Below are 27732 nucleotides of genomic sequence, written 5' to 3'. Positions count from 1 at the left end.
TGTTATTCCAGAGAGGGAAATGTGTGGCGCTGGAGGTCCTTTTTTCAATTTGGGAGGGATTGCAAGATAATGAGCCATAGTCTGAGAATGTGTGTGACCTGAAGGATAATACTAAGTGTTCGTGTGATGAACTCTTACCTTAAACAGTGTGGTGCAAGGTTAAGTTCAACTCACGTTGACAGTGTTACAATACATGTACATATCCTGTTTAGGTCAGTGCCACAAGCCGACAATTTTGACTCAGACTCAATGTCCATTGCCTTGGACTTGAAGCTTGAAGCCTGATAGCTCATTCAGCAAGTAGATGAAATGAAGGTTAGCACTTGTATTGTGTTCTACTGCTACCTGGTTGAGCACTGACATCATTTTGATTGATCAAAAGTGATCAGAAATATATCTGATTTCCTCTTCAAGCCATCCGATCCGTTGTTAAAATTGACATACCAGCACCTACTTACACTTCACTTTTTGTACTTTTACTTTTCGTTTTCCAAGTCACATGACTGATCATGTGACCATTTACTTTACTTTACATTTTCGGACTTTTTATAGTCACATAACCAATCATGTGACACATCACCTAACCAATATCTAAGCTCACCATATAACTGGTCACATGCTAAACATCAGACTTTAAACTTGATTTACAACTGTACAGTACCTCATGTATTTTAAGTATATATACAGGAGCAATACATGGGGAGGGACTCAGCAAGTCCTCCTGTTGTCTACCAACAACTAACTTGTTCCTACCAAATGGGTAACCACTCCCACCTCTTCCTCTTCTTTTGAGTATTGTTTTTATTGTGCTTCAGTGCCCCAAGACTGTGTCTTGTTGGTGTTGTCACATCTGTATCATTCAGTCGTCGAGATGCCTTAATGAGACTCACAGTCATGCTTGCACCCCCTTTTTACTGTAAAGTTCCTTACATCTGTCTCACTGATCTTTGCTTCCACAAATTACAGTGCTCATATTTGTGGTACACACTATATCTTACAGGCCTGAATTTTTGCAATTGTGACTAAAGAGGGCCCTTACAAAGGTCAGCCGTTTTTTGCTTGTTCAAAAGGCATAGACAACAGATGCAATTTCTTTGATTGGGATAATGGAAAGGTCAGCTCCGGTAGCTCAGGACCTCAACCAAGTACTTTGGTCACTGATCAACGCAGTACACAATACTCAAAGACATATTTCAAGGTGTTTCAATAAACAGTATGCTAGCTTTGTATTGTGTTACTCACAGAATTATTAGTGCAATAAAGAGGGTCACTGGGCATCCGGTAAGTGGTGTTTTTGAACCGTTATCGAAAAAAGGCCTAAGCTTCAAACAGATTGCCCTCAACCTGGTGGTTTTAAGCAAACTAAATCCATGGAAAATGCACCAGGAACGTGCTATAAATGTGGTGAACCTGGGCACTACAGCACCAGTACATCATCAGTTTTTATATGAAGTTTTTGATATCACAATTCTCTCCAGCTGGTCCCAACGGGGCATCATCAGCAAAACCTAAACCAACAAATCTACTTTTAGAACGAGAACAACAAGTGGGAGAGGCAGTAGCACTTGAGGCAGAGGAAAGTAAATGTGGGAAAAAAGGAGATAAAACCAAGCACAATGCTTTCGGTGCCCCAGATGACTTCTAATGCCTGCTACCTTCATAGATCTGCAACATAGCTTGTACAACTGTTTTCCTGTTCTCAGTCTTCCCTATTATACTGTATTATGCATAACTCACTCCGCTGTAGGCCTGTTAACTTATACTGTATCATCATTATATGAATGCGTCGCATGACATTGTGCAGCTCTGGACAAAAAATATTAATCATGAAAATCAAGCCCTCTGACCTTCATGAATCATTCTACACCATGGTTAGAACAACAATTGTGGAGCCCTCCTATGTTTAATATCCCACATCCTGACAACATTTTGCTGCCAGAGCCTGGGATAGAGCCTGAGGGCTATTCCATTGTTTCTGTGGGACAAGAAGTTGGGATATTTTACACTTGGTATGTCATTCTCTTCTTGACCAATGATGTATATTAATCACTTTGGGTATTCGGGAGGATGTCACAGCCTGTGTCCAAGGCATTTCAGGCAACATGCACAGTATGGATCATTTCAGGAAGCGTTGACATAGTACAGACAGAGTTTTTTTTTTAGTTGTTCAAATGCTCGCACACCTGTCATATATGGTTGTCATCTCCTGGATGCTTTGCTTTGGTGCTAGCTCAGTCACGTTGGCTGCCAATATCTCGGCGATGCAGACATTCTAGCTACAGATTTGAGTTAGTCTCTTCATCATCACTCTTACTATTCACACATCATATGAGTGGCCATGCGCTTGAGTATATCAGACAATGTGTAGGATCAATATATCAATTTTGATGGCAAAAATACACTAAAACTGTACTACTCGTCAGGCAACCCTAAGCACAATCAATATTCTGCAATCAGAGCTTCCTTTCTTGCCAGCTCGGCATCCGCTTCTTTCTTGGATTCATTGGCTTCAGACAATTTCTGTGCCAACTCAAGAGCCTTGGCTCGTCTTGCAAGAATTAGGTTGTTGATGACAGTAGAAAAGGTATGGACAATCTTGTTTGTTTCCGCCTTGGCTTCACAATGCATGCGAGGGGACGTATAGTGAATAAAATGGGCATTGGCTTGTGGATGCTGAGCCACTACAAAAAGCCAGCAATTTGTCTCATGTGAAACACGTTCCGCCTTTGAGAGTAATGTAGCAGGGATGTGAACGATAAATTTTTGTGACTCACTCAGACTATTAAATCTTCCACCAATCTAGAAAATTGTGCATATGCAATTCTGGAGGAGGTTTGGGATGGCCTGAGGTGTGCTGTTTGTAGAACAGCTTGTAAGATGAATATGTTAATAAATGAACGGATGACAGGTTAAGTAGCTAACTTACACCACTCAGCTGCACCTCTCATGGCATCTTCAACGCGACCGTAGAGCAGATTCTTACCGGAGACATGATTGCGACCATGGTGATTTACAGAGAAGCCACTACTACCAGAGGCTGCAGCAAGGTCCAATCCCTGCAAATACAATCAAAAGGTTTGTGGTGTTTGCGGGGTAGCACTCAAGCTGATGGCTGAGTTGAACAGATGAGGAGAGCTGAGGGGTTCAAAATGAGCTGGGTCTTGATTTACGTTGGTTTGCTTGACAGGGCATGAGCAAAAAGATTTTGAAAATAAGATAACAAGCCTGGACATTACTTACATTTGCAACAGGTGCCATTATATCGGGCTCAGCCAGAGCAAGCAACAAAGGATCAATAACCGGAGAGCTTAATTCGACATTGGAGGGATCTGAGCTACCGCAAGGGGTACGCTCACCTTCACTAGCCATGACAGAATGCTCGTTGGTGACCCCTCAAGAGGCATCTGGGACTAGATAGTGAGTAGCAGGCTGGGATGTCTCCGGGTGATCTACATTGTGTGAGTTAATAGGAACAGTGCTTCCAGCATTGCTTTCCTGCTGACAAAGTTCAAAGTCAATAATATTTGTTTTGGACAATAATGATAACTCACTGATAGAAGGTGACTTCTTCCAGCCTTTGTCTGGACACACAGAACCATAAGTGGTCGGCCAGGACACTTGTTACACCGTCAAAGCAATCTACCATTGCTTGAAGCGGGCATGATGGTTAAGATAAAGATGGCGCATAAACCTGAATAAGATAGCCTTTTTTGAAGCTTATATATGTTTGATGGACAGAAAAAAAGTCAATGTGGCAATTCAGGACCCCGTATACAATATAAAGAAATCATACCTGTTTGCGTAGGATAGATGCACACAACCATCCTGGTGGATAGTGTGGATAGTAATGTGAAACCATCCCTAAGGTGGCTGAGTTCTCATCCATCAGACTCCAAGTCTGACCGAGACTACTGTGTCTTGCCACATCTGCTCACTGTCACAGTTACTACCTATAGTAGGCGCAATGCCTCAATTGGGCCTCAACGTTGTCAACTGCTACAGCATGGTAAGAACAAAAAAGCAAACTGACAACTTCTTTGACTCACAGATCTCAAGTGAAATTCTGTCTGTGGTGACGCCTCCCCCTTCTCTGTTGTTCACATTCAACGCTCCAAACTATGTGCATGGTCCCAGACAAGAAGATGTGGTAGCCTTTTTAGGCGGTCCTGACCACAATCCAGGTGTAAAGAATCTATCTTTCACTCTTGATGCTGACGACTATGGTATCACCCGAGGTTTAAACCCTCTTTCAATGATATTCACGCCTTAGAAACAAAAATGCTATACTATGATTGCCCCAGGTCTCAATCTTTATCAAGAGAAGAAACAAAGGCGCACAGCCACCTCAGACTCAGATACTCAAGAAAATGTTTGTGGGCAGGCTGATGGCGGCCTGGGCTTGATCAGTCGCTTAATCTTGCTTGTGTTTCTTTGTTGGATTTGCCTATTCAATCAATGGTTCCAACAGCTAGACTCGATAACGGCTATGACTACTTTGCAGAACTTATTTTATCAGACTGCATACCTATATATCAACTTACGGACACTATATTTGTGGTCCAAGGCTGGGACACAAAAAGCCGCACTAGTACGGTACGTGATAGGCCTACTGATTTATTGGCTTGATATGGACTTTTTTGTAGGACACTTGGTATCACCTGCAAAGGAAAAAAATTAGATTGGAGTGGGTGATAGTTTGTTTCTGTCCCAAGGGCAACAAATGTGTCCACGTTTGGTTTCTTCAAGATCATGGTGAGGACTGTTTCCCTGAAGATAATAACAAGTTTTGTTACAAAGGTTTGCTATCTATTTTTTTCAATGATTTTTGAAATGCTAAAGGTTACTAAGACAATGAGCTTGTCATCCTCGTCTCTCGCCTGTCCAATGACAACACTTCATCTAATATTTTTTCTGTTGCACTGCCTAACCTGTTGTCAGCCAAAGGCCGCGTAATCGTTCTGCATACTGGGTCAGATTCAGGGAGTGGCCAGTGGTCATGTAGTAAGGACCGCTGCAGTACATGTGCCCATGTAGTCATGGCTCGTCACCAGTTACAAAAACTGGTGACAAGCGACGCTGGTGCGAGGGACTTGGGTGTTGATAATCCAAGTGATCAACCTCTTGACGCGATAGGTGCAGCACTCTCATAGGTGATAGAGTAAACAAATGACTAACTATCTATAATATAGCTGTGCAAGTTAGTGCAACGCAAACTAGAAAACAACAACCTGTCTCTTACAAACCAATTTTACCACCCGCTTGGGCTTCTATCAACGAAGACACAATTTGTTACACCTGTCCCAAACCACTTTTAGCAATGCCCAGCATCCTGAAATTAGATGAAGACCCGAGTTGCATGTGTTCCTTGATGAAGTATTCAATAATGCCAGATATGGAGCAGCATGAGTGCACCATCTACACACTCACAAATGCGTGGACATCTGTAATAGAAGTGCAATCATGCACATCATGCCCTCCGCATAAATGTTGTTTCATCGGGCCTGACCTACAAGAACATGGCTTATTTAACTTGAATAATTGGCTCCTTTTCACGCACGACCTGCTTGATGAATATACAAGTATATTCACATCATCCGAAACCCCATTTGTCTCATTTGTAGCTGTCCTTTCTCGCCAATATCAAAACTATGGCTCAAAATATCCCTTTGTTTTGGAGGATACATTTAGAGCTGTATGATTTGCTTACGTCCAACTTCAACAGTTCAACAATGATATGTGTTGCCCAAGATGTGGGCCGTTACCACAGGAGACAATTTGGGACGGTGTTACATTGGTCTTCAGCCAAAAACATCTCCTCTCATTGCTTTGTCCTCCAATTATATCACAAGATGACTCAATTTGACGAGAATCTGTACGTTACAAATACGGTCTGCAAGTTATTGCGGATTCTAAGCTGCACCGAGAATTACGGTTAGTTGTTGTCAGCTGCTTATCAAGAAATGCAAGGGCAAGGCTTGCGGTTGAGGCAGATGGTGTTGATATCAGCAACCTTGATAATCCCAATCTCAACACTTAGCCGGATAATGATGTACACGAACTGGCTGCAAACGACCTCTCTAAACTGATGGATATCATTCCTGGTGTGCATGCAAAGCTCAAAGTGCTTAATAACGCTCTGGCACAAGTATTTTTCCAACATTTTGGTTGCATGACTTCCAAGGGCCAGCCTTAAAGTGTGTATCAAAGGCTTTTCCTCCAGGTAAGCAATATTATATTGGCGTGAATGGCCAATTGATTACTTTTAATAATTCTATGGATCTCAGCTTACAGCATAAGAATCAGTCTTGCAAATGATCAACCGAGCTACTCAATACAACCTTTATAATTTTCTCCTGTCACCTACTCAGGAAAATGCCTTGCGTTTAGTCAAAATCCCATGTATGTATGACATTCTCATGTATCACAACAACCACAATGAAGCCTATCCTCCCAATGTTGTTGGCTTATGCCTCTGGCTTTATCAATGAGGATGCAAAGTTCTCAAACACTTACTGGCCGGAGAAGTCCCACTCCCTCATACAAGGTCACATGCCAATCAGGCGGACATAGAATGGCAGAAAATATAGTACCCGCTCATTGTTTATTGTTGCTTGACTCACATAACATTTAGACTGGGTGCTTTTACAGTATGCCCCAAATCCGTTCTCGCCCACATTATCCTCACTTGAAACACGACCTTCAAGAAGAACCTGGCGGACAGCGTGGCGACAAATGCTTAAAGTACTATTTGCAGTACGGTAAAAATAAATTGACTGGAGGGATTATGTGTGCGTGGTGTACCCATAGCATCTGCTATGGGTTTCACTGCATACCCAACGGTGAAGGTTGAAACGACGTGTTCTCAGCTATGATCACCCGCTGGCCCAAAGCCCCAAAGGTGGTCGTCTATGATTTTGCATGTGCACTTGGACCCTATTGCCTCACTTGTGAGCCCGAGTTTTTCGCAGACACACTTTTTGTAGTGGACGGTTTTCACGCAAAGGGGCATACAAAATGTTTATCACAACACAATGGGATCTGCACCTGTGTACAGTGATTCTGGACCTTCTGGGCATGCAACCAATCAGTATGCTTTCCAAGTACACCTTGGTAGCTTAGTTGGTAAAGCACCAGACCATGAAAGCTGGAGTCCCAGGTTCAAGCCCTGGCCAATGCATGTTTTCTCATACTATAAACAAATGTCATAATTTGTCAATGTTCTCCAGCGGTTTTTCTCAATACCTATGCTAATACAGATCCTCAACTGGCACAAATCAACTCTAGCGCTGCAGAATGTGGTAATAGTGCCCTGAAACGAATCCGAAAATCTGTCAGTTACATGTCCCAAGATCACGCAATTTTGTACACGAAAGTCTTCCTTGCAGTTTGGAATTGTTTGAGAATCTGCAAGTCACAGCGAGCAAGTGTTTAAAGCCGTGAGTTCAACACTTTTGCAAGGCATTTATGTATTAACACATTCTGTGGTATAGCTGGATAGTACGAGATTATTGATTTGGGAGGTTTATATGTATGACACTACGCCGAACACTGTCACGGTATTACTGTGCATGAAATAGCAATAAACGGATGTGCTTACACAGAACTATACACACACAAAGTATGCATTCTATATGGTTGCCTTGTACTATTTTCATAGTTGAGGAAATTGAGTTGTAGAGCGGTATCAGAAAATCTAATGGAAGTATACAGGTATAACGCACCATCTAGCTGGTAGAACAAACTGATATAGTCGCATATTACCATTAAGCCATCCACAAAAAAATGGTCGGAGGATGGTGTGAGCGGATTGAATATGCTATGGATGCTATAATAAACCTATGTGAAACTCAGCCGCTGCCCAAGAGGCTATAGAAACGACTGAGGTATTTCTATACTAAACCCCCTACTACTTATAGTCGGAGGTGCTACTCGCTACAGTATAATGACTCCTAGGAGTACAATTGTGCTCCTAGGAGAACTATGGTTACTCCATGGAGTGGTGGCTATGCTCCATGGAGAACAATGGCTGCTTCGGCAGAGACCGGGTTTATCCAGTTTTGTCACTCCCACTTGAGTGCAACCATAGTCCCATAGCTTTAGAGAATTTCCAGTGTTTTTCATGAGTGAGGGGTTTAGTGAGAATGTCTGCAACCATATCTCCTGTAGGAACGTATCTGATTACTGCCTTTCCCTTTGATACTAAGTCATCTCGGATAAAATGATATTTCCGTTGAATGTGTTTTGTGCGAGCACGGAACTGTGGATCTCGTGTAAGAATGATAGCTGCTTGATTGTCACAGTGCAATGTTGTAGGTCCATTTTGAGCATGTCCAATTTCTTCAAAAAATGTCCGAAGCCATGCAAGGTGTTGTCCAGCATTGCTCAATCCAATGTACTCTGACTCCGTGGAGGATAAAGCTACCATGCTTTGTCTTTTGCTTGTCCAGGAGATTGCTCCTCGGATGGTGATAAAGACAAACCCTGATGTTGATCGAGACGTGTCTGGGTCTCCAGACCAATCTGCATCTGAATATCCATTGAAATCCGTGTCCATGGAGACATCTGTGCCATCATATTGTAGTTCCATGTCCCTGGTTGCTTTCAGATATCGGAGGACACATTTTGCAGCTTCCCAGTGATGGCTCCTTGGAGCTGAGCTATTCCTGCTTAGTATTCCAACAACGTAGGCAATGTCTGGGCGGGTTCCGAGCATGGCATACATGAGGGAGCCTACAATTGAGAGGTATGACACTTGACGCCCTTCAATATGCATCTTGTGTTGCACAATATCTTCCCCTGGAGCATTTGCAAGGAGTTTTGATCCATGGGCCATTGGTGTCCATACTGGTTTGCAGTTCTTCATTCCAGTACGCTCCAGGACTGTGTCAATGTATTGGTGTTGCAATAGGGATATTGTTTTGTTTGAACAATCACGTTGGATTTCTATTCCGAGGAGGTATTTTGCTTCTCCAAGGTCCCGCATTTTGAATATGGATTCGAGTTTGGCTTTTGTGATATCCATGGATTTTTGGGATGAAGCTCCTAGGAGGAGGTCATCTACATAGACAACAACAAAGCATATTTGTTTGTTGTCCCGGGATACATAGAGACATGTTTCTGCATTTAGTCTTGTGAAACCGAGCTCCTGGAGCTTGCGATCAAAAGTTTTGTTCCATGTACGACCAGCTTGTTTTAACCCGTAGATGGATTTCTTCAATCTCCAGCAGTATCCAGGTTGGATAGGAACACCCCCTGGAGGAAGCATGTACAGTTCTTCTTCAAGTTCTCCATTGAGATAAGCTGTGGATATGTCCATTTGATCAAGTTCTAGGTCGTACTTTGCTGCCAGGGCTAGAATAATTCATATTGACTCTAAGTTTGCAACCGGAGCAAAAACCTCCTGGTAATCAATCCCCTCCCTTTGAGTAAAACCTCGTGCAACAATCCGGAGTTTGTATCTCTCAATGTTTCCGTTTTGATCAAACTTGATCCGGAACACAGGTTTTGATGTGATGGGTTTTACTCCCTTCGGAAGTGGAACAGTGTCGTATACTGCATTAGTATTGAGACTTAGGAGTTCCTCCTCCAAGGCAGACTTCCATAATTCTCCATCCGGACGTGATAAGGCTTCCTTTAGTGTCCTTGGAAGGTCTGTGTTAGATGGACCAGTACTTGCTATTCCAGCAAAGAATGTCTCCTCTGTATCAGATGTTTCTTCATGAACCTCAGGAGTGTTAGGTTTCTCCATGGAGTTGTCATGCTGCTCTTTTTGAGACTGTTCCTCATCTAGAGTCCTTTGATAATCTCGGTTTTTGTCTGCAGGACAGGTCTGGTGACTGCTTCTGCGTACTCCTAGGACTTCAGCAGGCATGACTGCTCTTTTAGGAACTTGTGCAGGTACTCCAGGGAGTAGCAGCATTTGTGTATTTGTTGCCCCACTCACTCCTGAAGGTGTTGAATCACTCCTCGGAGGTGTTGGATGACTCCTTGGAGGTGTTGTATGCCTTCCAGTGTCAGGCAACAAATACGAAGCTATATAACAAAGCCCAATGCCTGGTCAAGTCCTTGCTGGAAGGCGGTGAATCAGAGTATGAGAATGAAGAGTATCAATAAGAGCGCAAATCCAAACTAATATTGAACTAGAGAACAATACATCGAGTATGTACCTCTTTATATAGTGAACGGCGATGGTCAGACCGAGAAAGGGAAGAACTGAGAAAGTGGTCTGACCAGCTAGCTAACCAATAAGAAAAAAGGAGAAGGTGGTCTGATCTATCGTATTTACTAATTGTATGAGAAAACGTATTGGTAAGGGATGTGCGATTGGCTGTATCAGTAAGCCCATGAGAAGGCGCTGACTCACAACCTTCTTCGCTTATCAATATTCCTCCGAAGTATTCCCAGACATAGCACTGGATCGTGGCTATGTCATCTGGATATCTTCTCGAGGGTCGACAACAAGTCTACCTCGTTGTAGGTACGATAGAACGTGAGTGTGAAGAGAGAATAAGAAGAAAAATGATAAAAGTAATAAGACACCTGCTGTAATCTCTAGTCCAAGGGCAAGAGGAGTGACGGGGATCGAGTCTGCTAACCACGACATGACGGGAATGCGATAAGAAAAATCGATTCCTCACATCCAGAAGCTGATCCAATGGACAGGCTGTCTAGCTGTATTCGGACTTTTTCCACATCAGCTGGCTGTATGTTGAGGAGCTGTCCTCCCACTGACTGTAACTCTACTTTGGCTTTCTGTTCTGAAGATGGCCAGTGTTCAGGTCTTGGTTGTAGAGACTGTTGTGGAGGGTGTCTTAGCTGATCAGGTGCTCCCACTGCTCTTGGAATGTCTCCACGGAGGTATTGCCCCACTGCTCTCGGAACATCTTCATGCTGATATGGTTCCATTGCTTGTGGAACATCTCCTTGGAGATGTGGTTCCATTTGCAATTCATTTGGATCTCGGATCCGAGGGTCAGGATCATCCTTTTCCAATTTTTTTTTGGTCTGGATAGTGAGCATTCTCTGGAATGAGTCCCTCCCACTGATCTGTGCTAGTGTCTGTGTTCCAGGGAGCAGTGTCATCCTTTTGTACCTTTCTGGATTCATTGAATATGACATGCCGACTGGAAAACATATCACAACACAATGGGATCCGCACCCGTGTACAGTAATTCTGGACCTTCTGGGCATGCAACCAATCAGTATGCTTTCCAAATACGCCTTGGTAGCTTAGTTAGTAAAGCACCAGACCATGAAAGCTGGAGTCCCAGGTTCAAGCCCTGGCCAATGCATGTTTTCTCATACTATAAACAAATGTCATAATTCATAATTTGTCAAAACACAGTTTGTTTTTCAGTGTCTAGGAGTTTGTAGGCTTGCTTTCCATGTGTGTAGCCAATCATTATGGCTTTGCGCCCCTTGAAGTAAAACTTCCCTTGCCTTTTGTCTTTCGGAATCAAGGCATATGCTTGGCATCCGAAAGGGCGAAACAAAGTTGGATCAACTCTCCTTTTAAACAGTATTTCATATGGGGTCTTTCCATGGAGTCCTGATGCTGGGCTGTGTTGTCATGCACCAAAGTTGATTGGTAGCATGGACAGGTGTCAATAACGAAGTGAATATTCAAAAAGACTCGCCTTTGTGCCACACAGGCACAGTGCCACGTGGAATAGTAATTAATATTGCCTTTTTCGAACTTGTGGCTGATCAGCACCACCTCTATTAGGCAATCCAGTCACGCTCACCTTTGCTTTTCCATTCGGTACTTTCCACATTTCGGCATTTCGGCAATTTTTCGCGTCGCCACTGGCTACACATTGCATTGCGCCCTCGCTTTTGTCGTTTCCCTTACTCCCCTTCCTTTGCCTAGCCCCACCATGGGCCCCTTCCTCTCCTTTTTATTCTCACCTGACGGTCGTTTCTGGATCCCCATTCTAATCCACTTTTTTGTCACCTCCACCCTCCTCCTCCTCATCTTATTTGCACCCCCACCATTTCTGATCTCACCACTTCCTATCCGCTTCTGTTGCTGATCTGTTGACTACCACATGCCACTGCTGATATCAGCAAAGCCCCGGCAGCCGGTCTAAATAGGGCAACAGGTCCATCTTCATGACGTCAATCTGCCATCATATACTATCAAAACATCAGTCGCTCGTCTTGCCTGGTTGGAGCGTGAGTGGGTAGTTTTTGAGCTGGAGAAGGTTCATCCCCTTGCGTTGCCCATGTTCATCGCTGTCCCATTCACTTGGGTACACTTATCTTTTGTCCATCATCTTCGCTACAGCTACACCTACCACACGCTGCCTGGGACTCACTTGTTCCAAATTGGAACTACTCCTCTCCCTCCCTCGTTTGATCAGGTGGTCCAACACAACCAGTCCATTGGTAAGGCCATGGAACTGTCGGATTTGGACTAGGTGGTGGACCGGTGGCTCCAGTTTCTTTTTTTTCAGCAGAACATTCATTTACAGTGCAATTATTTTTGATTTTTGAATCATTTTTATGGACACATATTTTTTTAGAATGTCTGACTGACAATAAAGGAACTGTGTTGATACTGATAGTGTTTTGCCTTGCCCTTTTTTTACTGCATCTTCCCATGACATCATGATTTTCCTGCTCTCTTTTTGCTATTGGACTTTACTTTATGGCTGTACAAACCTGTGACATTACTCACAGCATTCATTGTTCTATCCTTTCTTTTCCTTTTTTTGACAATCTTATCCTGTACTACCTACGCAGGATTTGTCAGTGTACATTCCTTCCTTCATGTTCTTTCTCATTTTTTTTGCACAGCTATACTATGCATAGCCTACTTTTCTTTTACTATATGAACCCCTGTATTTTACCTTGTAATACAACAAAAAATCCAATCCAGACTTCTTCTCTACTCTCAAGTTCACTACTCTGCTACTTGTGATCCAGTGTGGTCACAACACTTCCCACTTCTACCACTGTTAACTGCCGTCATCGTCACTTGTCACTTTTTGAAAGTGATTGTCATCCCCTTCGATTAGAGTCCTTCTGAACACTACAGTTTGTGCGTCAGGAGCCTGCTATCACTGGGAAACTCGTTATCTCGTCATTCTCAAACCTACCTTGTGCTACAATTAGCAAGGTAGTGCTCATCTATACTCGTCACTAAGCCCCTATCTTCTATAAATTCAACTATCCCTCCTCCTCAAAACCCACACTCATACATCTCTGGGTTTTACTTTGAAGGATCCTTATACGTACCACCCCACGAGCAACCAGACCACTCCACTGTTCTAGGAGGCAAAGCCCATAAACAAGTTCCGTGGAATCTGGGAGGATTGTGTGTTAGTTTGTTTTTGTGTGTGGTTTTCTAACAGCAGTTCTCATCATCAACAGTGTGCTGTGATATATGCAGCTGTTTGCATGGCATCTACCCAAAATGACTTTGGGAGCTTTGGAGTCATGTAGCATAGTGGTTGCTAATGTAGCCAATGTCTGATTCATGCGTTCTGCAATGCCATTTTGTTCCGGAGTATCTGCAGCTGTAGTTTCTTGGATGACACCATCTCCTCGGAGTTGATTTTTGAATGCATTGCCAGTATATTCTCCTCCCCCATCGCTCCGGAGGAATTCTGTGTATAGTGGAGTGAAGTTTTCTTCTCCCAAATGAGTCTGGAAGAATGTTTGGACATCTTCTTTCCATTGCTTGTATCGTTCCAGTGCTTCACTTTTATGTTTTAGGAAATATATTCATGGAAATTTGGAGAAATCATCTACAATGATAATCCAGTACCGAAAACCCTCCCTGGAAGTTGGTTTGATTGGTCCTCCAACATCTGTGTGCACAATTTGTATGGGGCGCTTGGCTCGGTTTCCTCCAGTGGACTTGAAAGGTAATTTCTTCATCTTTCCTAAAGCACAAGGTTCACAAAACTCCGGGGTTCCGGTAAGGGTGTCTATGTCCTGGAGCTGTCTTTTTGTAACCATTCATTGCAAGCGGTCCATTCCAATGTGTCCCATTCTCCTGTGCAATAAATTATTAAGAACAAAGCTTGAAGGAAGTGTCTAGCCACTTGCTGAGAGCAATCAGGGACTGGAACTAGAGTCCAATGTGAGTAACTATATTATTAGAGAGTATGACAGGTATACAGTACCTAGAGTCCAATGTGAGTAACTAGAGAATAGGAAGCATTGGACTCTGCAGTACTGTCCGAAGTTTTGTAAACAAAGGTAAACAAAGCAGCCACAAAGGCGAAATAATAGAAAACACAATCAATAGTGAATGATAGAAGAATAGATAGAGAAAGGAATGAAAATATATAGGTAGCACAAAGGTGCAGAATCACCAAAACTAACATAAATTTACATCTACTGCTGCAAAAGCTGACTCCGGGTTGATTTCAGGTTTTGCTTGGATGTGATAAAGTCCTCGCTTGTGTAACGCAGTGAGGATAAGTTCCTCCTTTTTCCGAACTTCACAAGCATTTGACCCTGCTGGAAAAAGTGTTGATAACCCCGTTTTGGACAATTTGTGGACAGAGACAAGTGCTAACGTGAAGTTTGGCACAAGTAAGACATTTGACAGTGCAATATTGTAGTCATTTTTGCCAACAGTTGCTTGTAGGATTACTGTTCCAATGCCAATGGCGTTTACAGAGGATTCATCCCCAAAACTGATTGTCCTCGGAGGATGCAGAACATGGTATGTTCCTGGCTCAAACCAGGAGCGGTGAGGGACCATGTGGGATGTTGCTCCGGAGTCAATAATAATTGTTGTTTTGGTCTTATTGGGTTCCAACACAAGGTAAGCTTGAATGCGTTTAGCAAGGGGCTTGGAAATATGTACATGTTCCAATGCAATATGACTTTGTTCCTCCTCGGAGTCAGATCCAGATGATTGCTCCGCTGTATTTGCCTTTTCCTTCTCTTTTCCTTTATCCTTGTGTCTTTCCTTTCCCTTCTTCCTTTGACCTTTTTCAGCTGACTGAAGTGTTCAACACTCCGAGGTGTTGTGTGATTTGGCTTTGTGGAAGTTACACCATTTCTCCTCGGATTTGAGTGCTGATTCGGAACCTCCAGGGGCCTTCCCTGACTGTCGTGCAACTTCTGCAGTGATCCGGATCTCAACTGCATCAAAGGTAAGTTTATTTTCTTCAATCGTGTTGATTACTGATGACTGAAATATTTGCCATTCAGGAATGCATGGGAGAGATTGGAGAAGAGCAAAAGCCATGAGTTTGGTATCAACTTCTAGTTTCATTTCGGAGAGGTGTGAATCAATTGTCCGGATTTTCGCAATGTGGTTCTGGATAGGTGATGTCCCATCCCAGGACAATTTGGTGAGTTGCTGGAATGAATAGAAGGCCGAGGCAATGTTGGACGTTTGATGGAGTGAGACAAGTTTATCAAATAACTCCTTGGAGCTGGTGAGGTCTCCAGTCCTCATTAGGAGGGCATCAGAGATGTGGTCCTGGATGATTCCATGTGCCTTCTCATCCTTAAGTATCCAGGTGATCTCAGGATCCTCTGAGGAGGTAGGTTTTCCTGATGAGGGCTTAAGCTCCTCTCCAGTAACAACCTGGAGAACTTTTTCCCGACGTAGCTTTGAGATGATCCGGAGTTTCCATATCCGAAAATTGTTGGGTCCAGTGAGAACTGGACATGCGGATGTATTATGTGCTGTGGTCATGGTTCCAAGGTTGCTGTTTCAAATAAGAATTATTTCATGCGTAGCTTTTGCGCACCAGGGCTCATAACCTAATAAACCTATGTGAAACTCAGCCGCTGCCCAAGAGGCTATAGAAACGACTGAGGTATTTCTATACTAAACCTCCTACTACTTGTAGTCAGAGGTGCTACTCGCTACAGTATAATGACTCCTAGGAGAACAATGGTTACTCCATGGAGTGGTGGCTATGCTCCATGGAGAACAATGGCTGCTTCAGCAGAGACCGGGTTTATCCGGTTTTGTCATGCTATTGACGTACTAGCACATATGGTTATACTATACCATACACCTTAATATAGTGAGCAGAGTGAATTTGAGCGTCATACTGTTGGCATATCATGGACACTACTATAGATTTTCCATTCTTTCATTTGTTTTCATTCAACTATCCCGACATTTTGATACATTACATAAGCTTCCTAATTAGGATACAGAAAAGCGCACTCATCCTACCTTAGACACCTCAGTCATTTACCAGAAAGACTGAGGTATAGTAACATCATTATTACAGTTAAACACATACTTACACATTCCTTTAGAGTCTTTTCATTTACAGGTACATTTGAATAATATATCAGTCATTTACCAGAAAGACTGAGAGTCTTTTCATTTACAGTTCTTGTCATCACATCACATACCACCTATCTATAATCAGCACTCTGGGATAGTGGCGAGATACCATCTGATTCTCTACGAGTATGCGAGCATTGGACCATACAAATGCTTCATTTGTATGGTGGTGTCGTACTATACAGTAGTAGTTTGATACAGCGCATGAAATGAGTGGTAAGTGTATGGTTGCGCAGGACGTTCCGCATGCACTCCCGCCGGCTGTGACAGCAAGGCAGTTCAAAACCGGGTACACCTTACAGTGTGGGAACGTATGAGTTATAACGCCATACCATGCATAGGCTATCTGGTAGGATGAGTGCGCTTTTCTGTATCCTAATTAGGAAACTTATGTAATGTATCAAAATGTCGGAATAGTTGAATGAAAACGAATGAAAGAATGGAAAATCTATAGTAGTGTCCATGATATGCCAACAGAACTTCCTACTACACCTTTGGAAGAGCGTATACCGTCGTTCCCACCTGGAATATGGGATGCTCTGCAAAGACCGGCAGCAGCTGGACCTGCTACTCGAACGCTTGCCTCGTTTCCCAACGGAGTCTTAGATGTTTATGAGTCAGATGCTTCAGACGAAGGGACATCACTGAATAAATTCGACCTTGTCTGTCCTCAAGATGGATGTGGCAGCATCATCCTTAAGAGTGGTGTAGGGAAATGGGTAGAGCGTTCGAGTGTCGAAGTTGGTAATCAACCTAATCGCGCGATGCTTCAATATTGAATTTTATGCATAACAGCTAGATCCCCCGAACCAACCTGTTCATCCTAGGCTTCCAGCTCTTCCGGCCCCTCCTGCTACAGCACATTGGTGGCTGATCACTCCTTCTCCGATGGCATTCGAGAATATTGGTTTTACACAACCGGTGCAATCCGCAAATGCTGGAGGTGAGTATTTTTTCTAGTTAGACAGAAGTCTCCTGACAGCTTATCCTTTGCACAACTACAGCCAAGAAGCTTAAGCTCCTCATCTGCGCAGAATGTGACCTTGGAGCCTTAGGGTGGAGTGAAGAAGGAGGAACTGAATTCTGGTTAGCTTGCTCAAGAGTAAATTACCGAGCTTAAATGCGAAGTTCAACTTCATACATGTGTAGTATTCTTATAGGGGAAGCAGAGAGATTTCGGTATAATCATGTACACAGAATACATCCAGCATGCATACAGTTCTGTGGTTTGGGTAATCCAAGATATTGTTCCGGAAGAGCAGTCAAAGGTGAATAAACCTGAAGATCATCAATCAGAAAGTGACCGTCTTCGCCGTTCCAGGGTTCGATGTAAACTCTCCGACAACCTTTCCAGCATAATTGACTACAACATCCCTCTGTCTTCCAGCCACGCTACTGTCAACAGTAAATACCGCTGAGGTAGGTTTCCCTCCACTCCATTGCAGGTCTAAGGTTATCCCCCCGCGAATACGCGCACCTTTTATCTCACCTGAGGACCAGGTCAGAGGTAGCGCAGGTAAAAGGGTGACTTGTAGCGGGATGTCAAGGCTAGCTACGTCGGGCGCCTGGAGAAGCGCGTTCTTGAGAATTACAAGAATAAGCTAAGGTCAGGAGGATTGAAGATCTATATTACTCACTAGAACTGCAGCAGGGTATCCAAAATTCGCGTCGATCTGGAATGGAAGAGTACCTGGGCTATACAGATCGAACAAGTTAGGTGCAAAGTTCCTTTCTATGGCATACTGCAAATAATCGGCCAGTAAGCATGGCTCGGCTGTAGCTATGAGCGTTACTTACAGTAAGCTCCCTGTAGAACTCCGTCTCATTCCCTAGCTGCGCCCAACATGCAGCTCTCCATACCTTCTCCCAGCCCGCATCCGCGTCTGGCCCTGTACCATTACCTCTGTGTATCAAGCTGATTGTCGCCGCGTCCAATATTTGCTCTTTCGTATAGTTCAAGAAGGTATTGTTGTAGGTAAGTCCTCCCTGTAATTCCGGAGAATACGATGAAATAGCGTAGCCAGGGTATAGGCCGATGAGATGGGAAAGATGCCTGTGGGTATCATTCGGCTGGTCCATGTCCATCTTCCATTCTGAAACGTAGTTCTATTAGGACAGTGGGGAGAGCAGAAGATGAATTCACTCGCCTTGTAATTGACCCCACCAACCAACACGAAGGCCCTTGTCCATTTGCTCTCGTTTTGCAGCAATGGCTAGAACTCTGTGTGACTATATAGCAAAGCGAAGAAATTGGAGTATATACCTTGGATAAAGGCAGTGTCAGTATCGCCCGCAGCTTCGTATCCCTTCTCTACCGCATTGAAGAGTTGCCAGATCAGCTGTTGAGCATGCGCGCACCCTGTCAATAATTAATATGAAGTTTAGAAGAACATTGGATACAACATTCAACAAAATATTCTTACCAAATGTGATGGGTACCTGTTCAGGTGAGTTACAAGGTGCCGTAACGAGGGTACCATCGTTGAAGTGAAGATCAGGGATCAACTTCTCCAGGTGAAAGCTTGCAACAGCCTACAAGAAAGACGAGCGATGCGTGATCAATAAAACAAACTCCCACATACGTGCATTTGACATACTTTCACCAAAGGCCACCCTTGAGCTTTCCACCACTCAACATCATTGGTATAATCGAAATGATCCCATGCATGTATCATCTGGCGACAGTAAGGTTAGGCTAGCGGTGACAACTTTAACTCGAATGCGTACCATCCAGGCATTAGATTCTTATTTATACCAGCCCTTAAGTATATCGCTAATATGTATAATACAGATATTTCCTTACCTGGGTAGTCAGCCCATTGTGCAGAATTACCTTCCAGCTTCATTCCCGTGTGTCCGAATATCTGTAAAAGAAAAAAATGGCTATATCAATTTCAGTTCCCTTCTCTGTATCGTAAATGCATACATTCATCTATTGCCATAAGACCATAACTTTAACATACAAATGTAGCGATTCACCGAAACCACTCACTTCGTCATGAGTAACCCAGCCTTGGCTGATGTTATACAAAATCAGGGCTGTTTCGGCTCCTCGTGGCGCCCAGGTTTTCTGATTACGACCTAATTCAGCCGATGCACATACAAATGAAAAGTCTTCGTATAACTGCATACCTCCATATAGTCAAAAAGCGACTGCGTAACATTCAAATTTGCCATTTCAGCAAACCAGTAGTTCATCTGAAGATTGATATTTGCATCTAGTTGGTCGCTATTAGTGCTGAAAGATTAGTGATTATCATTTAACTCACGATAATCTACATATGCGACATCGACAATCAACCCCAACTTGAACATAGGAGTGAATTGACATACCTGCACCCCAAGAATTGGACTGTCCATCTGCCCATTTACCTTGCAAGTTCGCAGGCAAAATTCCTCGCGCACTACTAGTGAGCAAGTATCTCCCGAAATTGAACAGAACCCATTCTAAATATGCATTGCCCACATATGTTTGATATGAAGCCACGATCTGATCCGTAGGTGTGGATAAATCAGGAGTCTGTCCCAAAGAAAGAGAGAAAGGCGAAATCAATGATGTATAATCCGCAATGTGCTCCGAAAGCAACTCGGTATAGGAATTAGACGTCGCAGATGAAACAAGCGATACGAGGTTGCTGTGGGGATCAACGCCTTGGAAGGTGAAATTATGGGCCAGGTCTCCTGCGTCAATGTCGTAGTTTGTTCCGCCTACCCAGGTGATCCACGCTTCTGAGGCCCCTGAAACGCTAACTGTGGCATTTGTAGGAGTGGACCCAGAAACAACGTTGCATGACACAGTGCCATTAGAGGCCTGCACCCTTCCAATAATCTCATACATCATGCCTGGATTGGTTACATAACCTCTGATATTTAGTGTGGCGTTGTCCAAGCAAGTTACGTTCGGGGCTGGAAGTCCAGTCTCTTGAGACACGGAGAAGGCATAAGTAACGGTCGGTAGAGATGCTTGGCCACTAGTATTAACATATTGCACACATGCTTGAGCGGGGTGAGAACAAAATGCTTCACTGTGAAAATACATTGATGATAAATAGTTGTCTGGCTATTCGGATTATCCTGAGACCAACCGTGAAAATATGCTAGATCCCTGAGACCAAGTGGTTCGAGCTACTCCTTCGTCGAGATCTAGCCACCTTCCATAGTTTGATGTTGTTCCGGTATTGTTAAGTGTAGATATGAAGTACCCAGCCCCGGAATACGAGCCTTGAACGGGCCGCACGGGAAACAGTGTGAAATAAGTGCCCGCGCGTGACCTTCAGGGAGGTGTAAATTTACCGTAGTCTCCAGGGGGTGTGCATATTTCTTCGATGTCTTACAAATGAATGTTGTGGTAAGACAAGGCATCAGGAAAGAGGATGGAACTAAACAGACTGTTTATTGTCCCATTAGGGCTGGCAAAAATGGACTGGCGGATGGATTGCATGTCTTGAGCCATTTGTGCCTGTTGTGAAGGCAGGTTGTTACCACCATTATAAGACTGTAAATACCAACCCATCAGTAAAACTACTGGAACAGATTCACAACTTTAATATTATGTGCAGCAAGCCCACGAGTTGCGTCTTTGAGGCACGGTGCCATGCTAAAAGTAAAAGTACACTTACTGGATCTTGTAATGGGCCACCTTGCCATAATGATTCGATATTGAGCTGAGTAACTTCCTGGAATATTCCACCCGGTATCATTGCTGTATAGGAACGGTATTAAACAGCCATTGGTGTCCAATATCAGACGTCCGCTTACCGGCCAGATATCCATTACCAATAGGCAACATTTGTTTGGCCCATAAGGTAGCTGGTGTTGTGTACCATAGGCCGTTCCCCGAGCTCGGAAAGCCGGGGGGAGTTGACTTAGTCAGAGTGACATAAGTAGCAAGAGTCAGGACACCATATATGCGCCTGAACCACATTAGAAAGCTTTGAGGGAGCAAACCAGCAAGCAAAGATATAGCTGAGAGAATCGCCTCTCGAAACTCGAAAACCGGGGCTTGCGACAGAGAATCCATATTCAAGCGAGGCTTTTAAGGTGCAACGGAGAACCTAGGGTTGCTGTTATTGTTTTCTAACCGGGGGTATCTTCAGGTAAGTTGAAGGGTAATAGTACACATGACAAACTGTGAACCCCAAATGCAAGGGCTTCCGCGCAGGTGATGACCTGAATATGGTCAAGAAGATGTCGTTTTCCCTGAGGACGTGGTCAGAGGGGAGTCTGAGAGCGACTTGTCGTGGTTATAGAGCAAAGGCGTACCGAAATAGAGAGGGCGGCGCGTCCATGAGACTGGGCATGTACTCGCACAGAAAAGGTCGGACCGTCACGAAAGTCACGCATCACGTGCTACGCGTCTTTTGATGAAAAACCATATGGAACGCATTCAAGCACCACTCGACCACGGACAAACCTCTGAGGGAAGCTTTTTAGACCAGAACCAACCAACAGATGCTGATGAAGATGCAAGGCTGGACTTACTTTAATCACCGCAATGGAGCCAGAATATGGGCGTCCGATACCGCACGTACACTGCTGTTTAAATTGCCAGCGAATTCTCATGGGTTCTACCTGAGAGCACAGCAAGTTTATAGAAATAGACGAATGTGAAGTTCGTGCGTAGGGAGCTCATTCTGGGTTGTTCTACGGTATCTGGGCTCATGCACTACTTGCTTCTTTGGACTTTCTTCATCCTGACCATGTAAGTTCTACTTCCCCTGATAACTGTCTTCATTGTCCTTTACACGCTACTTTTTTGCGAACCGGAATCGTTTTAGTATGCAGATCGGTTCGCATGCCAGTCGTCTTAGAATGAGATGCAGAAAAGAGGCGGGACGTCGATAAGAGGTAGCGGTATGAGGTTTACATGGTACGTGCTTTCCTTAGAGAATCAGGTATACCTACGTATTGTTTAGGGTTTCTGCAGCCAGAGTAGCGTAAGTAAGTGTAATCGGTTGAAATAAACCAGGCGCTTATATCTCCTATTTAAGATCGACAGATGTGGGAACGCCATCAGAATCAGTACCTGTTGGATCATCGCGTCGAACATCAAGCTCAGCGTTTATTTCACTTCTTGTGTGAACGCAACGACGCCCTAGAGATTGTGGACGCGCACGAAGGGCATTTGGATACATCAGCGGACTATGCGGCATAGTTATTCGTTATATAGTAAGTGCCCCATCATTGGACGTCTTGAAATTGCGCCTCTCACGTGTAGGAAATTCCCTAAAGTTCACGAAGCAAATGGCCTCCATCGAAAGGCGAGGCGTTTATACAAGGAAGCTCTGGATTTGTACGTCGAAGTGAACCTGGAAGGGATTACTCAGCGCACTACTGTAGCAAAAAGAAAGTTGGCACCGGTGTGGAATGAAGACCTGCCATTGTAAGCTAACGCGTGGATACAGATGGAGATCTCTCACCATTACTTAAGGTCCGCAACCACCCCCGATTCGCTTCTTGTTTTGTATCTCAAACAAAAGTCTTTCTTTTTAAAAGAAGATTCTTGCAAAGGCCGTATTGAGATACGTTTGAATGAGCTCCTCGCACTGTGCAACCGTGATGCTGGTCAGTGTTTACATTGTTCGGCCCTATTTATCCGACGCGTGGCTTAAAGGTTGCATGCCAGCTGTCAAGCTAGATCTACTAGCTCCAAATAATAAATCTAGTAATTCCAGTCCAGGTTCCATCACGCTACTGCTCAAAGCCGTTGACTCAGCCGTGGATAACTCACAGCACGATGTCCTGCGTGCCGGGTTATCAGAGACTTCTGTTCTCGATATCCTGAGTACCTCGGATACTTTTACTGGAAGTGAAACAAGCGCAACGCAAGATGCTCTGATCAATATCCTTGGCAATATTGCCTCAAAATTAGAGTCCTATATACGAATATTAGATGAGTTGTCTAAGGTATATCCAATCGAGACATATCTTAGATGAATTTCAATCACGCTGATCTCTCATACAGGTCCACCCTTACGCCACCCTTGCTTGGAAAGTGATCAGCTCAGTTTATCATGTAGGTTTTTCTTCCACGCCTTGAATGCCTTGAACTGAACGAAAATCAAACTCCCTAGGTTATTAGAGATCAAAAGGACAGAGACGAACAACTTTTTGCTCTTATCTCTATTATGGAGGACGCGTACTCCTTTGTTGGTATTGTCAAAGCATTGCCAAGTAAGGTTGAGCTACTCAGAAATACAATCGACAAGATACTATTGCAGACAGTTGAGTCTACAATTTTTATTCGTGAATATACGGGCCACGGGTTTGGAGGTGAGTAATACAACTCTGTGCTGGAATGCGAAAGGTTGCAACTACACTCCCAGGTCGACTAGCTAGGCAGACATTTTCTGACTACAGTAAAAAAATAACGGAATTTTCAAATGTATTTACCCTACTCAAACTGTCTCTCGATTCGGGTAGTATTCTGCAAACAGCTTTCGTATTTGCACAAACGCTCGAAAGCGTGGAAACATTAAGTGCGGAGATGTATACTCACCTCTGGGAATTGAATCACTGAAACTAGCTTTTTCATAGTCGAAAGGGACAGCTTAAATCACCTTAGATCTGTCCGGATGGACGCTTCCTCACGATCTGAATGCCTTTCTGGAACTCGTCAGGACGACCTTGCCTTTATTACAGAATGGCTTATCACACCTTCGGACGATCAGAAAATCTTGTGGATGCATGGTCTCGCTGGAGCGGGAAAGAGCACGATTTCAGCTACCATTGCAGAGTAATTTCGTGGATTGCGTCGACTTGGGGCCTTTATCTTTTTTGACAAAAATGATCCTACTCACAGTGATCCAGCAGCTGTCATACGCACTCTGGCGTATCAACTTGCCTCGTTCCACAAGTCCATTCGGTCTGCTATGTCTGCAGTCATCGAATCAGACAGTAGAATATCTGAAGCCCCGCTGCGTCGGCAATTCGAGGCACTATTACTGGAACCACTTCAATCTATCGCAGATATGTCCGCAGAAGGCCCAATCGTGATTGTCATCGATGCGTTGGACGAGTGCGGTGATTCGAGGTCACGACAGGATCTTTTACCGTTGCTATTTAGAGAGTTTAGCAAGTTTCCTGCCGCATTTCGTATGTTCGTAACCAGTCGGGCCGAGTCTGATATCGAGGCCGCATTATGTGGACAACAAAATGTACTGACAAGGGAATTGGACATCACGACACCTTCGAACGCAACTGACATACGATTATACCTCCATAATAAAATGGTGCATGTACGCGAACGCCACAGAATGTTCGATCTGGCCCCGGACTGGCCAGGAAATGAAAAAAATGGAGGAACTAGCGATGCGTTCGGCGGGATTGTTCATCTGGACATCAGTTGCAGCGAATTTCATATTGGAGGGTCACAATCCTGATGAACAGCTCGAAATTTTGCTACAAGCTCGCTCTCATGAGCGAGCAGAAGTCGCGTTGGATGCTTTGTACTCGACAGCCCTCGATACCTCTGGGAAATGGGATAGCGAACACTTCTTGGCAGATTTTCATGCAATTATGGGTGCTATCCTGGTTGGCAGAATCCCAATGACGGACGTAATGATTGACTAGGTAATAGGTTTACAGGGGGGGGGAGATTGTGCAAACATATTTTGTGCCGCTTGAAATGTCTCTTCCTGTGGAGACCCGGGCAGCCAGTGAGGATGTTGCGTGCATCCTTTGCTGACTATCTGATCAGTGCAAAGCGGTGTGGTGGTCACCCTTGGGCAATAAATCCTACCATTGCCCATGAAACCCTTGCTTACATATGCCTCCAGTCTATGCAGGATCTCAAGTTCAATATTTGCAATTTAGAAACGTCGCACTTAAGCAATGAAGGTATTCATGATCTAGCGGAACGCCTGAAGGAAAACATATCACCACCTCTGGGTTATGCGTGCAAATTTTGGGCTGATCATGTTCATGCAACGTGTCCAAACGACAAATTACTTAGCTTGGTGAAAAACGTGGTGGATACGAAGCTTTTGTACTGGCTAGAAGTGATAAGCTTGCTCGGCTGTGTTCCTCTCGTTTCTCCTTCTCTACTCAAGATAGCCAGGTGGAGCAAAGTAAGTCTTTTTATCTACACATCGAACGCAACCATTGATAGGATAACAGGATGTATGCCGTGATCTGGCGGATTTAGCTACTGATGCCTCAAGGTTCGCAACTACCTTTAAAGTTCCTATAACACGCAGTGCTTCCCATATATACCTGTCGACACTGGCCTTTGCGCCGCCTGAGTCAAAAGTGTCGAGGCAATACAAGCACCGATGCAAGCAGATCATCCCTGTTCAAACCAGTAAACCATTACACTGGCCCGCTCTGCTATACGTAGCAGAGGGACACACGGACTCTATCTCGGACGTTAGCTCCTCACCTGATGGCAAATTTATCACATCTGGAGCTATGGACTCGACAGTTCGAGTCTGGGATGCAGAGACAGGCGACTTAGTTCTTGGCCCACTTCAAGGGCATTCACATTGGATTAAATCAGTTACCTTTTCTCCCGACAGCAAGCGTATTGCGTCTGGATCTTACGATAAGACGGTTTGCATTTGGGACGCGGAGACTGGCAATCTTACTTCAGAGCCGCTTCGAGGACACTCCGATTGGATCCGATCAGTGTCTTTCTCACCTGATGGAAAACACCTTGCAACTGCTTCTGATGACAAAACTTTATGCGTCTGGGATGTCGATACCGGCGATCTTACCGCTGGTCCTTTTAAAGGACACGATGATTGGGTCATGTCAACCACTTTCTCGCCCGACGGGAAATGCATTGCATCCGGGTCTGAAGATTCAAGTATATATATATGGGAAGTGGAGACAGGCCTTCCTCTTTGTAGGCTGCGTGGGTTCAAAATGAAGAGTGTATTGTCTATATCCTACTCCCCTGATAACCGGTATATCGCAGCCGGATCGGAGAACGCGATGATTTACATCTGGGAAGTGGAGACCGGCGTTCTCATATCTGAGCCAATTAGGGCCCATAGTGGTTGGGTCAACTCGATTGCCTTCTCACCAGACGGGGAGCGCATTGTTTTGGGATCTCAGGACAAAACGGTCTGCATTTGGGACATGAAGTCCGGCAACCTAGTTTCTGGGCCTTTAGAAGGGCACTCTCGAAGTTTAACATCCGTATCCTTTTCCCCTGATGGTAAGCGTGTTTTATCAGGGTCTCGTGATAGAACAATTCGATTTTGGGATGCAGAGATGGGCGTTCTTGCTTCTAGGCTATTTGAAGGCCACACTGGACCTGTTTCGTACGTCGCCTTCTCGCCAGACGGGACGCGTATCGCATCTGGGTCTGATGATGCAACAATCCGCATCTATGATGCAGAGACGGGAAAACAGTGTATACTCGGATCGGCTGAGCAAACTGATTGGGTCGTTTCCATCGCCTTTTCACCTGATGGCCAGTACATTGCTGCAGGACTTAATAGTGCATCTATTCAAATTCACAACGCGGAAACAGGGACCCTTGTTTCCACGATGCTAGAATGTCATACTGGCTCCATTACATCTGTTGTATTTGGAAAACAACTTGTATCGGGATCCCATGACACAACAGTCTGTGTTAGAGACACCGAATCTGGCCGCCTTTTCTCTAGACCATTCAGGGGTCACACTAACTGGGTTACTTCTGTTGCTTTTTCACCTGACGGTGAGCGCATTGCGTCGGGATCTTACGACACAACTATCTGTATCTGGAATGTCACGGGTCAGAATCTTGCCCGCTTTCTAGGGCATAAATCGTGGGTTATGTCAATTGCGTTTTCCCCTGATGGCAATTATGTCGCGTCAGGTTCTGGGGACGCAACGATTCGGGTGTGGGATTCACATAATGGAAAACAAATTTCTGGACCGTTATGTGGGCACACCAACTGGATCACGTCGGTCGCGTTCTCCCCTACGGAAAATCCATCGTGTCAGGGTCATATGATGCGAACATCCGAATTTGGGATACGAAAACCGGTGCATCTGAACCATTGCATGGACACACTTCGTGGGTTATGTCTGTCTCGTTTTCACCTGACGGCAAACGCATCGTGTCCGGATCCTATGACAAAAGAGTTCGTGTGTGGAATGTAGAAGATGAAACTCGCGATGAAATTTTACATAGGAGCAGTAGTGATCCCCTCGGCTTCAAATGGGGTGATGATGATGACGGATGGATCACTGGAACAGATGGAGAGTTGATACTGTGGATTCCTCCAGAATTTCGCGAAGGGCTTCATTGGCCAGGGACCTTGTTTGTTGCACAAGATGAGATGACAAGATTGGATTTTACCACCTTCGCGCATGGCACATCATGGGTACAATGTGCTATGTAGACCAAGATACAGTATAGACCTTCTGAGTTTAGACTGTTTATTATCGCTTCGCCACTCCTCAAGGACTCGAGCACCACGGATTAGGTACAGCTTTTACTTGTACAACAGTGTAGGTAGTCT

General features: G+C 44.3%; 9 protein-coding genes across 9 annotated transcripts; 4 read left to right on the top strand and 5 right to left on the bottom strand.

Moving 5' to 3' along the window:
- Window positions 1–2439: 2439 nt before the first annotated feature.
- On the bottom strand, window positions 2440–3369 carry SERLADRAFT_442674 (uncharacterized protein; the record flags this gene model as incomplete). Its single annotated transcript, XM_007323222.1, has 4 exons — window positions 2440–2724; window positions 2781–2869; window positions 2927–3056; window positions 3241–3369. 4 exons carry the CDS (start codon window positions 3367–3369, stop codon window positions 2440–2442), a joined length of 633 nt encoding a protein of 210 aa, XP_007323284.1.
- A 595-nt stretch (window positions 3370–3964) lies between these two features.
- Window positions 3965–4270, top strand: SERLADRAFT_442673 (uncharacterized protein; the record flags this gene model as incomplete). The annotated part of the gene is made up of 2 exons (XM_007323221.1): window positions 3965–4006; window positions 4049–4270. 2 exons carry the CDS (start codon window positions 3965–3967, stop codon window positions 4268–4270), a joined length of 264 nt encoding a protein of 87 aa, XP_007323283.1.
- Window positions 4271–6649: 2379 nt separating this feature from the next.
- SERLADRAFT_373911 (uncharacterized protein) lies at window positions 6650–7577 on the top strand (the record flags this gene model as incomplete). The annotated part of the gene is made up of 4 exons (XM_007323220.1): window positions 6650–6845; window positions 6867–7016; window positions 7227–7384; window positions 7491–7577. The coding sequence occupies 4 exons, from the start codon at window positions 6650–6652 to the stop codon at window positions 7575–7577; spliced, it is 591 nt and encodes a 196-aa protein (XP_007323282.1).
- Window positions 7578–10123: 2546 nt separating this feature from the next.
- SERLADRAFT_401077 (uncharacterized protein) lies at window positions 10124–10639 on the bottom strand (the record flags this gene model as incomplete). The annotated part of the gene is made up of 1 exon (XM_007323219.1): window positions 10124–10639. A coding segment is annotated over one exon (155 nt), but the record flags the coding sequence as incomplete, so codon positions are not given.
- A 926-nt stretch (window positions 10640–11565) lies between these two features.
- Window positions 11566–11977, bottom strand: SERLADRAFT_401076 (uncharacterized protein; the record flags this gene model as incomplete). The annotated part of the gene is made up of 1 exon (XM_007323218.1): window positions 11566–11977. The coding sequence occupies one exon, from the start codon at window positions 11972–11974 to the stop codon at window positions 11810–11812; it is 165 nt and encodes a 54-aa protein (XP_007323280.1).
- Window positions 11978–13478: 1501 nt separating this feature from the next.
- On the bottom strand, window positions 13479–13703 carry SERLADRAFT_401075 (uncharacterized protein; the record flags this gene model as incomplete). The annotated part of the gene is made up of 1 exon (XM_007323217.1): window positions 13479–13703. A coding segment is annotated over one exon (225 nt), but the record flags the coding sequence as incomplete, so codon positions are not given.
- A 3010-nt stretch (window positions 13704–16713) lies between these two features.
- Window positions 16714–17539, top strand: SERLADRAFT_401072 (uncharacterized protein; the record flags this gene model as incomplete). The annotated part of the gene is made up of 3 exons (XM_007323216.1): window positions 16714–17016; window positions 17072–17219; window positions 17281–17539. The coding sequence occupies 3 exons, from the start codon at window positions 16744–16746 to the stop codon at window positions 17394–17396; spliced, it is 537 nt and encodes a 178-aa protein (XP_007323278.1).
- A 29-nt stretch (window positions 17540–17568) lies between these two features.
- SERLADRAFT_442669 (glycoside hydrolase family 95 protein) lies at window positions 17569–21296 on the bottom strand (the record flags this gene model as incomplete). The annotated part of the gene is made up of 19 exons (XM_007323215.1): window positions 17569–17856; window positions 17914–18018; window positions 18074–18382; window positions 18449–18489; window positions 18540–18635; window positions 18700–18808; window positions 18874–18951; window positions 19004–19020; window positions 19080–19140; window positions 19203–19208; window positions 19269–19346; window positions 19409–19494; window positions 19546–19551; window positions 19610–20301; window positions 20362–20497; window positions 20570–20605; window positions 20666–20771; window positions 20896–20978; window positions 21035–21296. The coding sequence occupies 19 exons, from the start codon at window positions 21294–21296 to the stop codon at window positions 17569–17571; spliced, it is 2595 nt and encodes an 864-aa protein (XP_007323277.1).
- Window positions 21297–21770: 474 nt separating this feature from the next.
- SERLADRAFT_418141 (uncharacterized protein) lies at window positions 21771–27668 on the top strand (the record flags this gene model as incomplete). Its single annotated transcript, XM_007323214.1, has 16 exons — window positions 21771–21803; window positions 21900–21977; window positions 22087–22145; window positions 22192–22212; window positions 22494–22658; window positions 22707–22840; window positions 22956–23182; window positions 23241–23291; window positions 23350–23548; window positions 23813–24011; window positions 24078–24370; window positions 24531–24832; window positions 25054–25344; window positions 25394–26942; window positions 27084–27149; window positions 27212–27668. 16 exons carry the CDS (start codon window positions 21771–21773, stop codon window positions 27610–27612), a joined length of 4068 nt encoding a protein of 1355 aa, XP_007323276.1.
- Window positions 27669–27732: the final 64 nt, after the last annotated feature.

Source organism: Serpula lacrymans (assembly GCF_000218685.1).
Source record: "Serpula lacrymans var. lacrymans S7.9 unplaced genomic scaffold SERLAscaffold_15, whole genome shotgun sequence".
NCBI classification, from domain to species: Eukaryota; Fungi; Basidiomycota; class Agaricomycetes; order Boletales; family Serpulaceae; genus Serpula; species Serpula lacrymans.
This window is presented reverse-complemented; position numbering and strand designations above follow the sequence as displayed.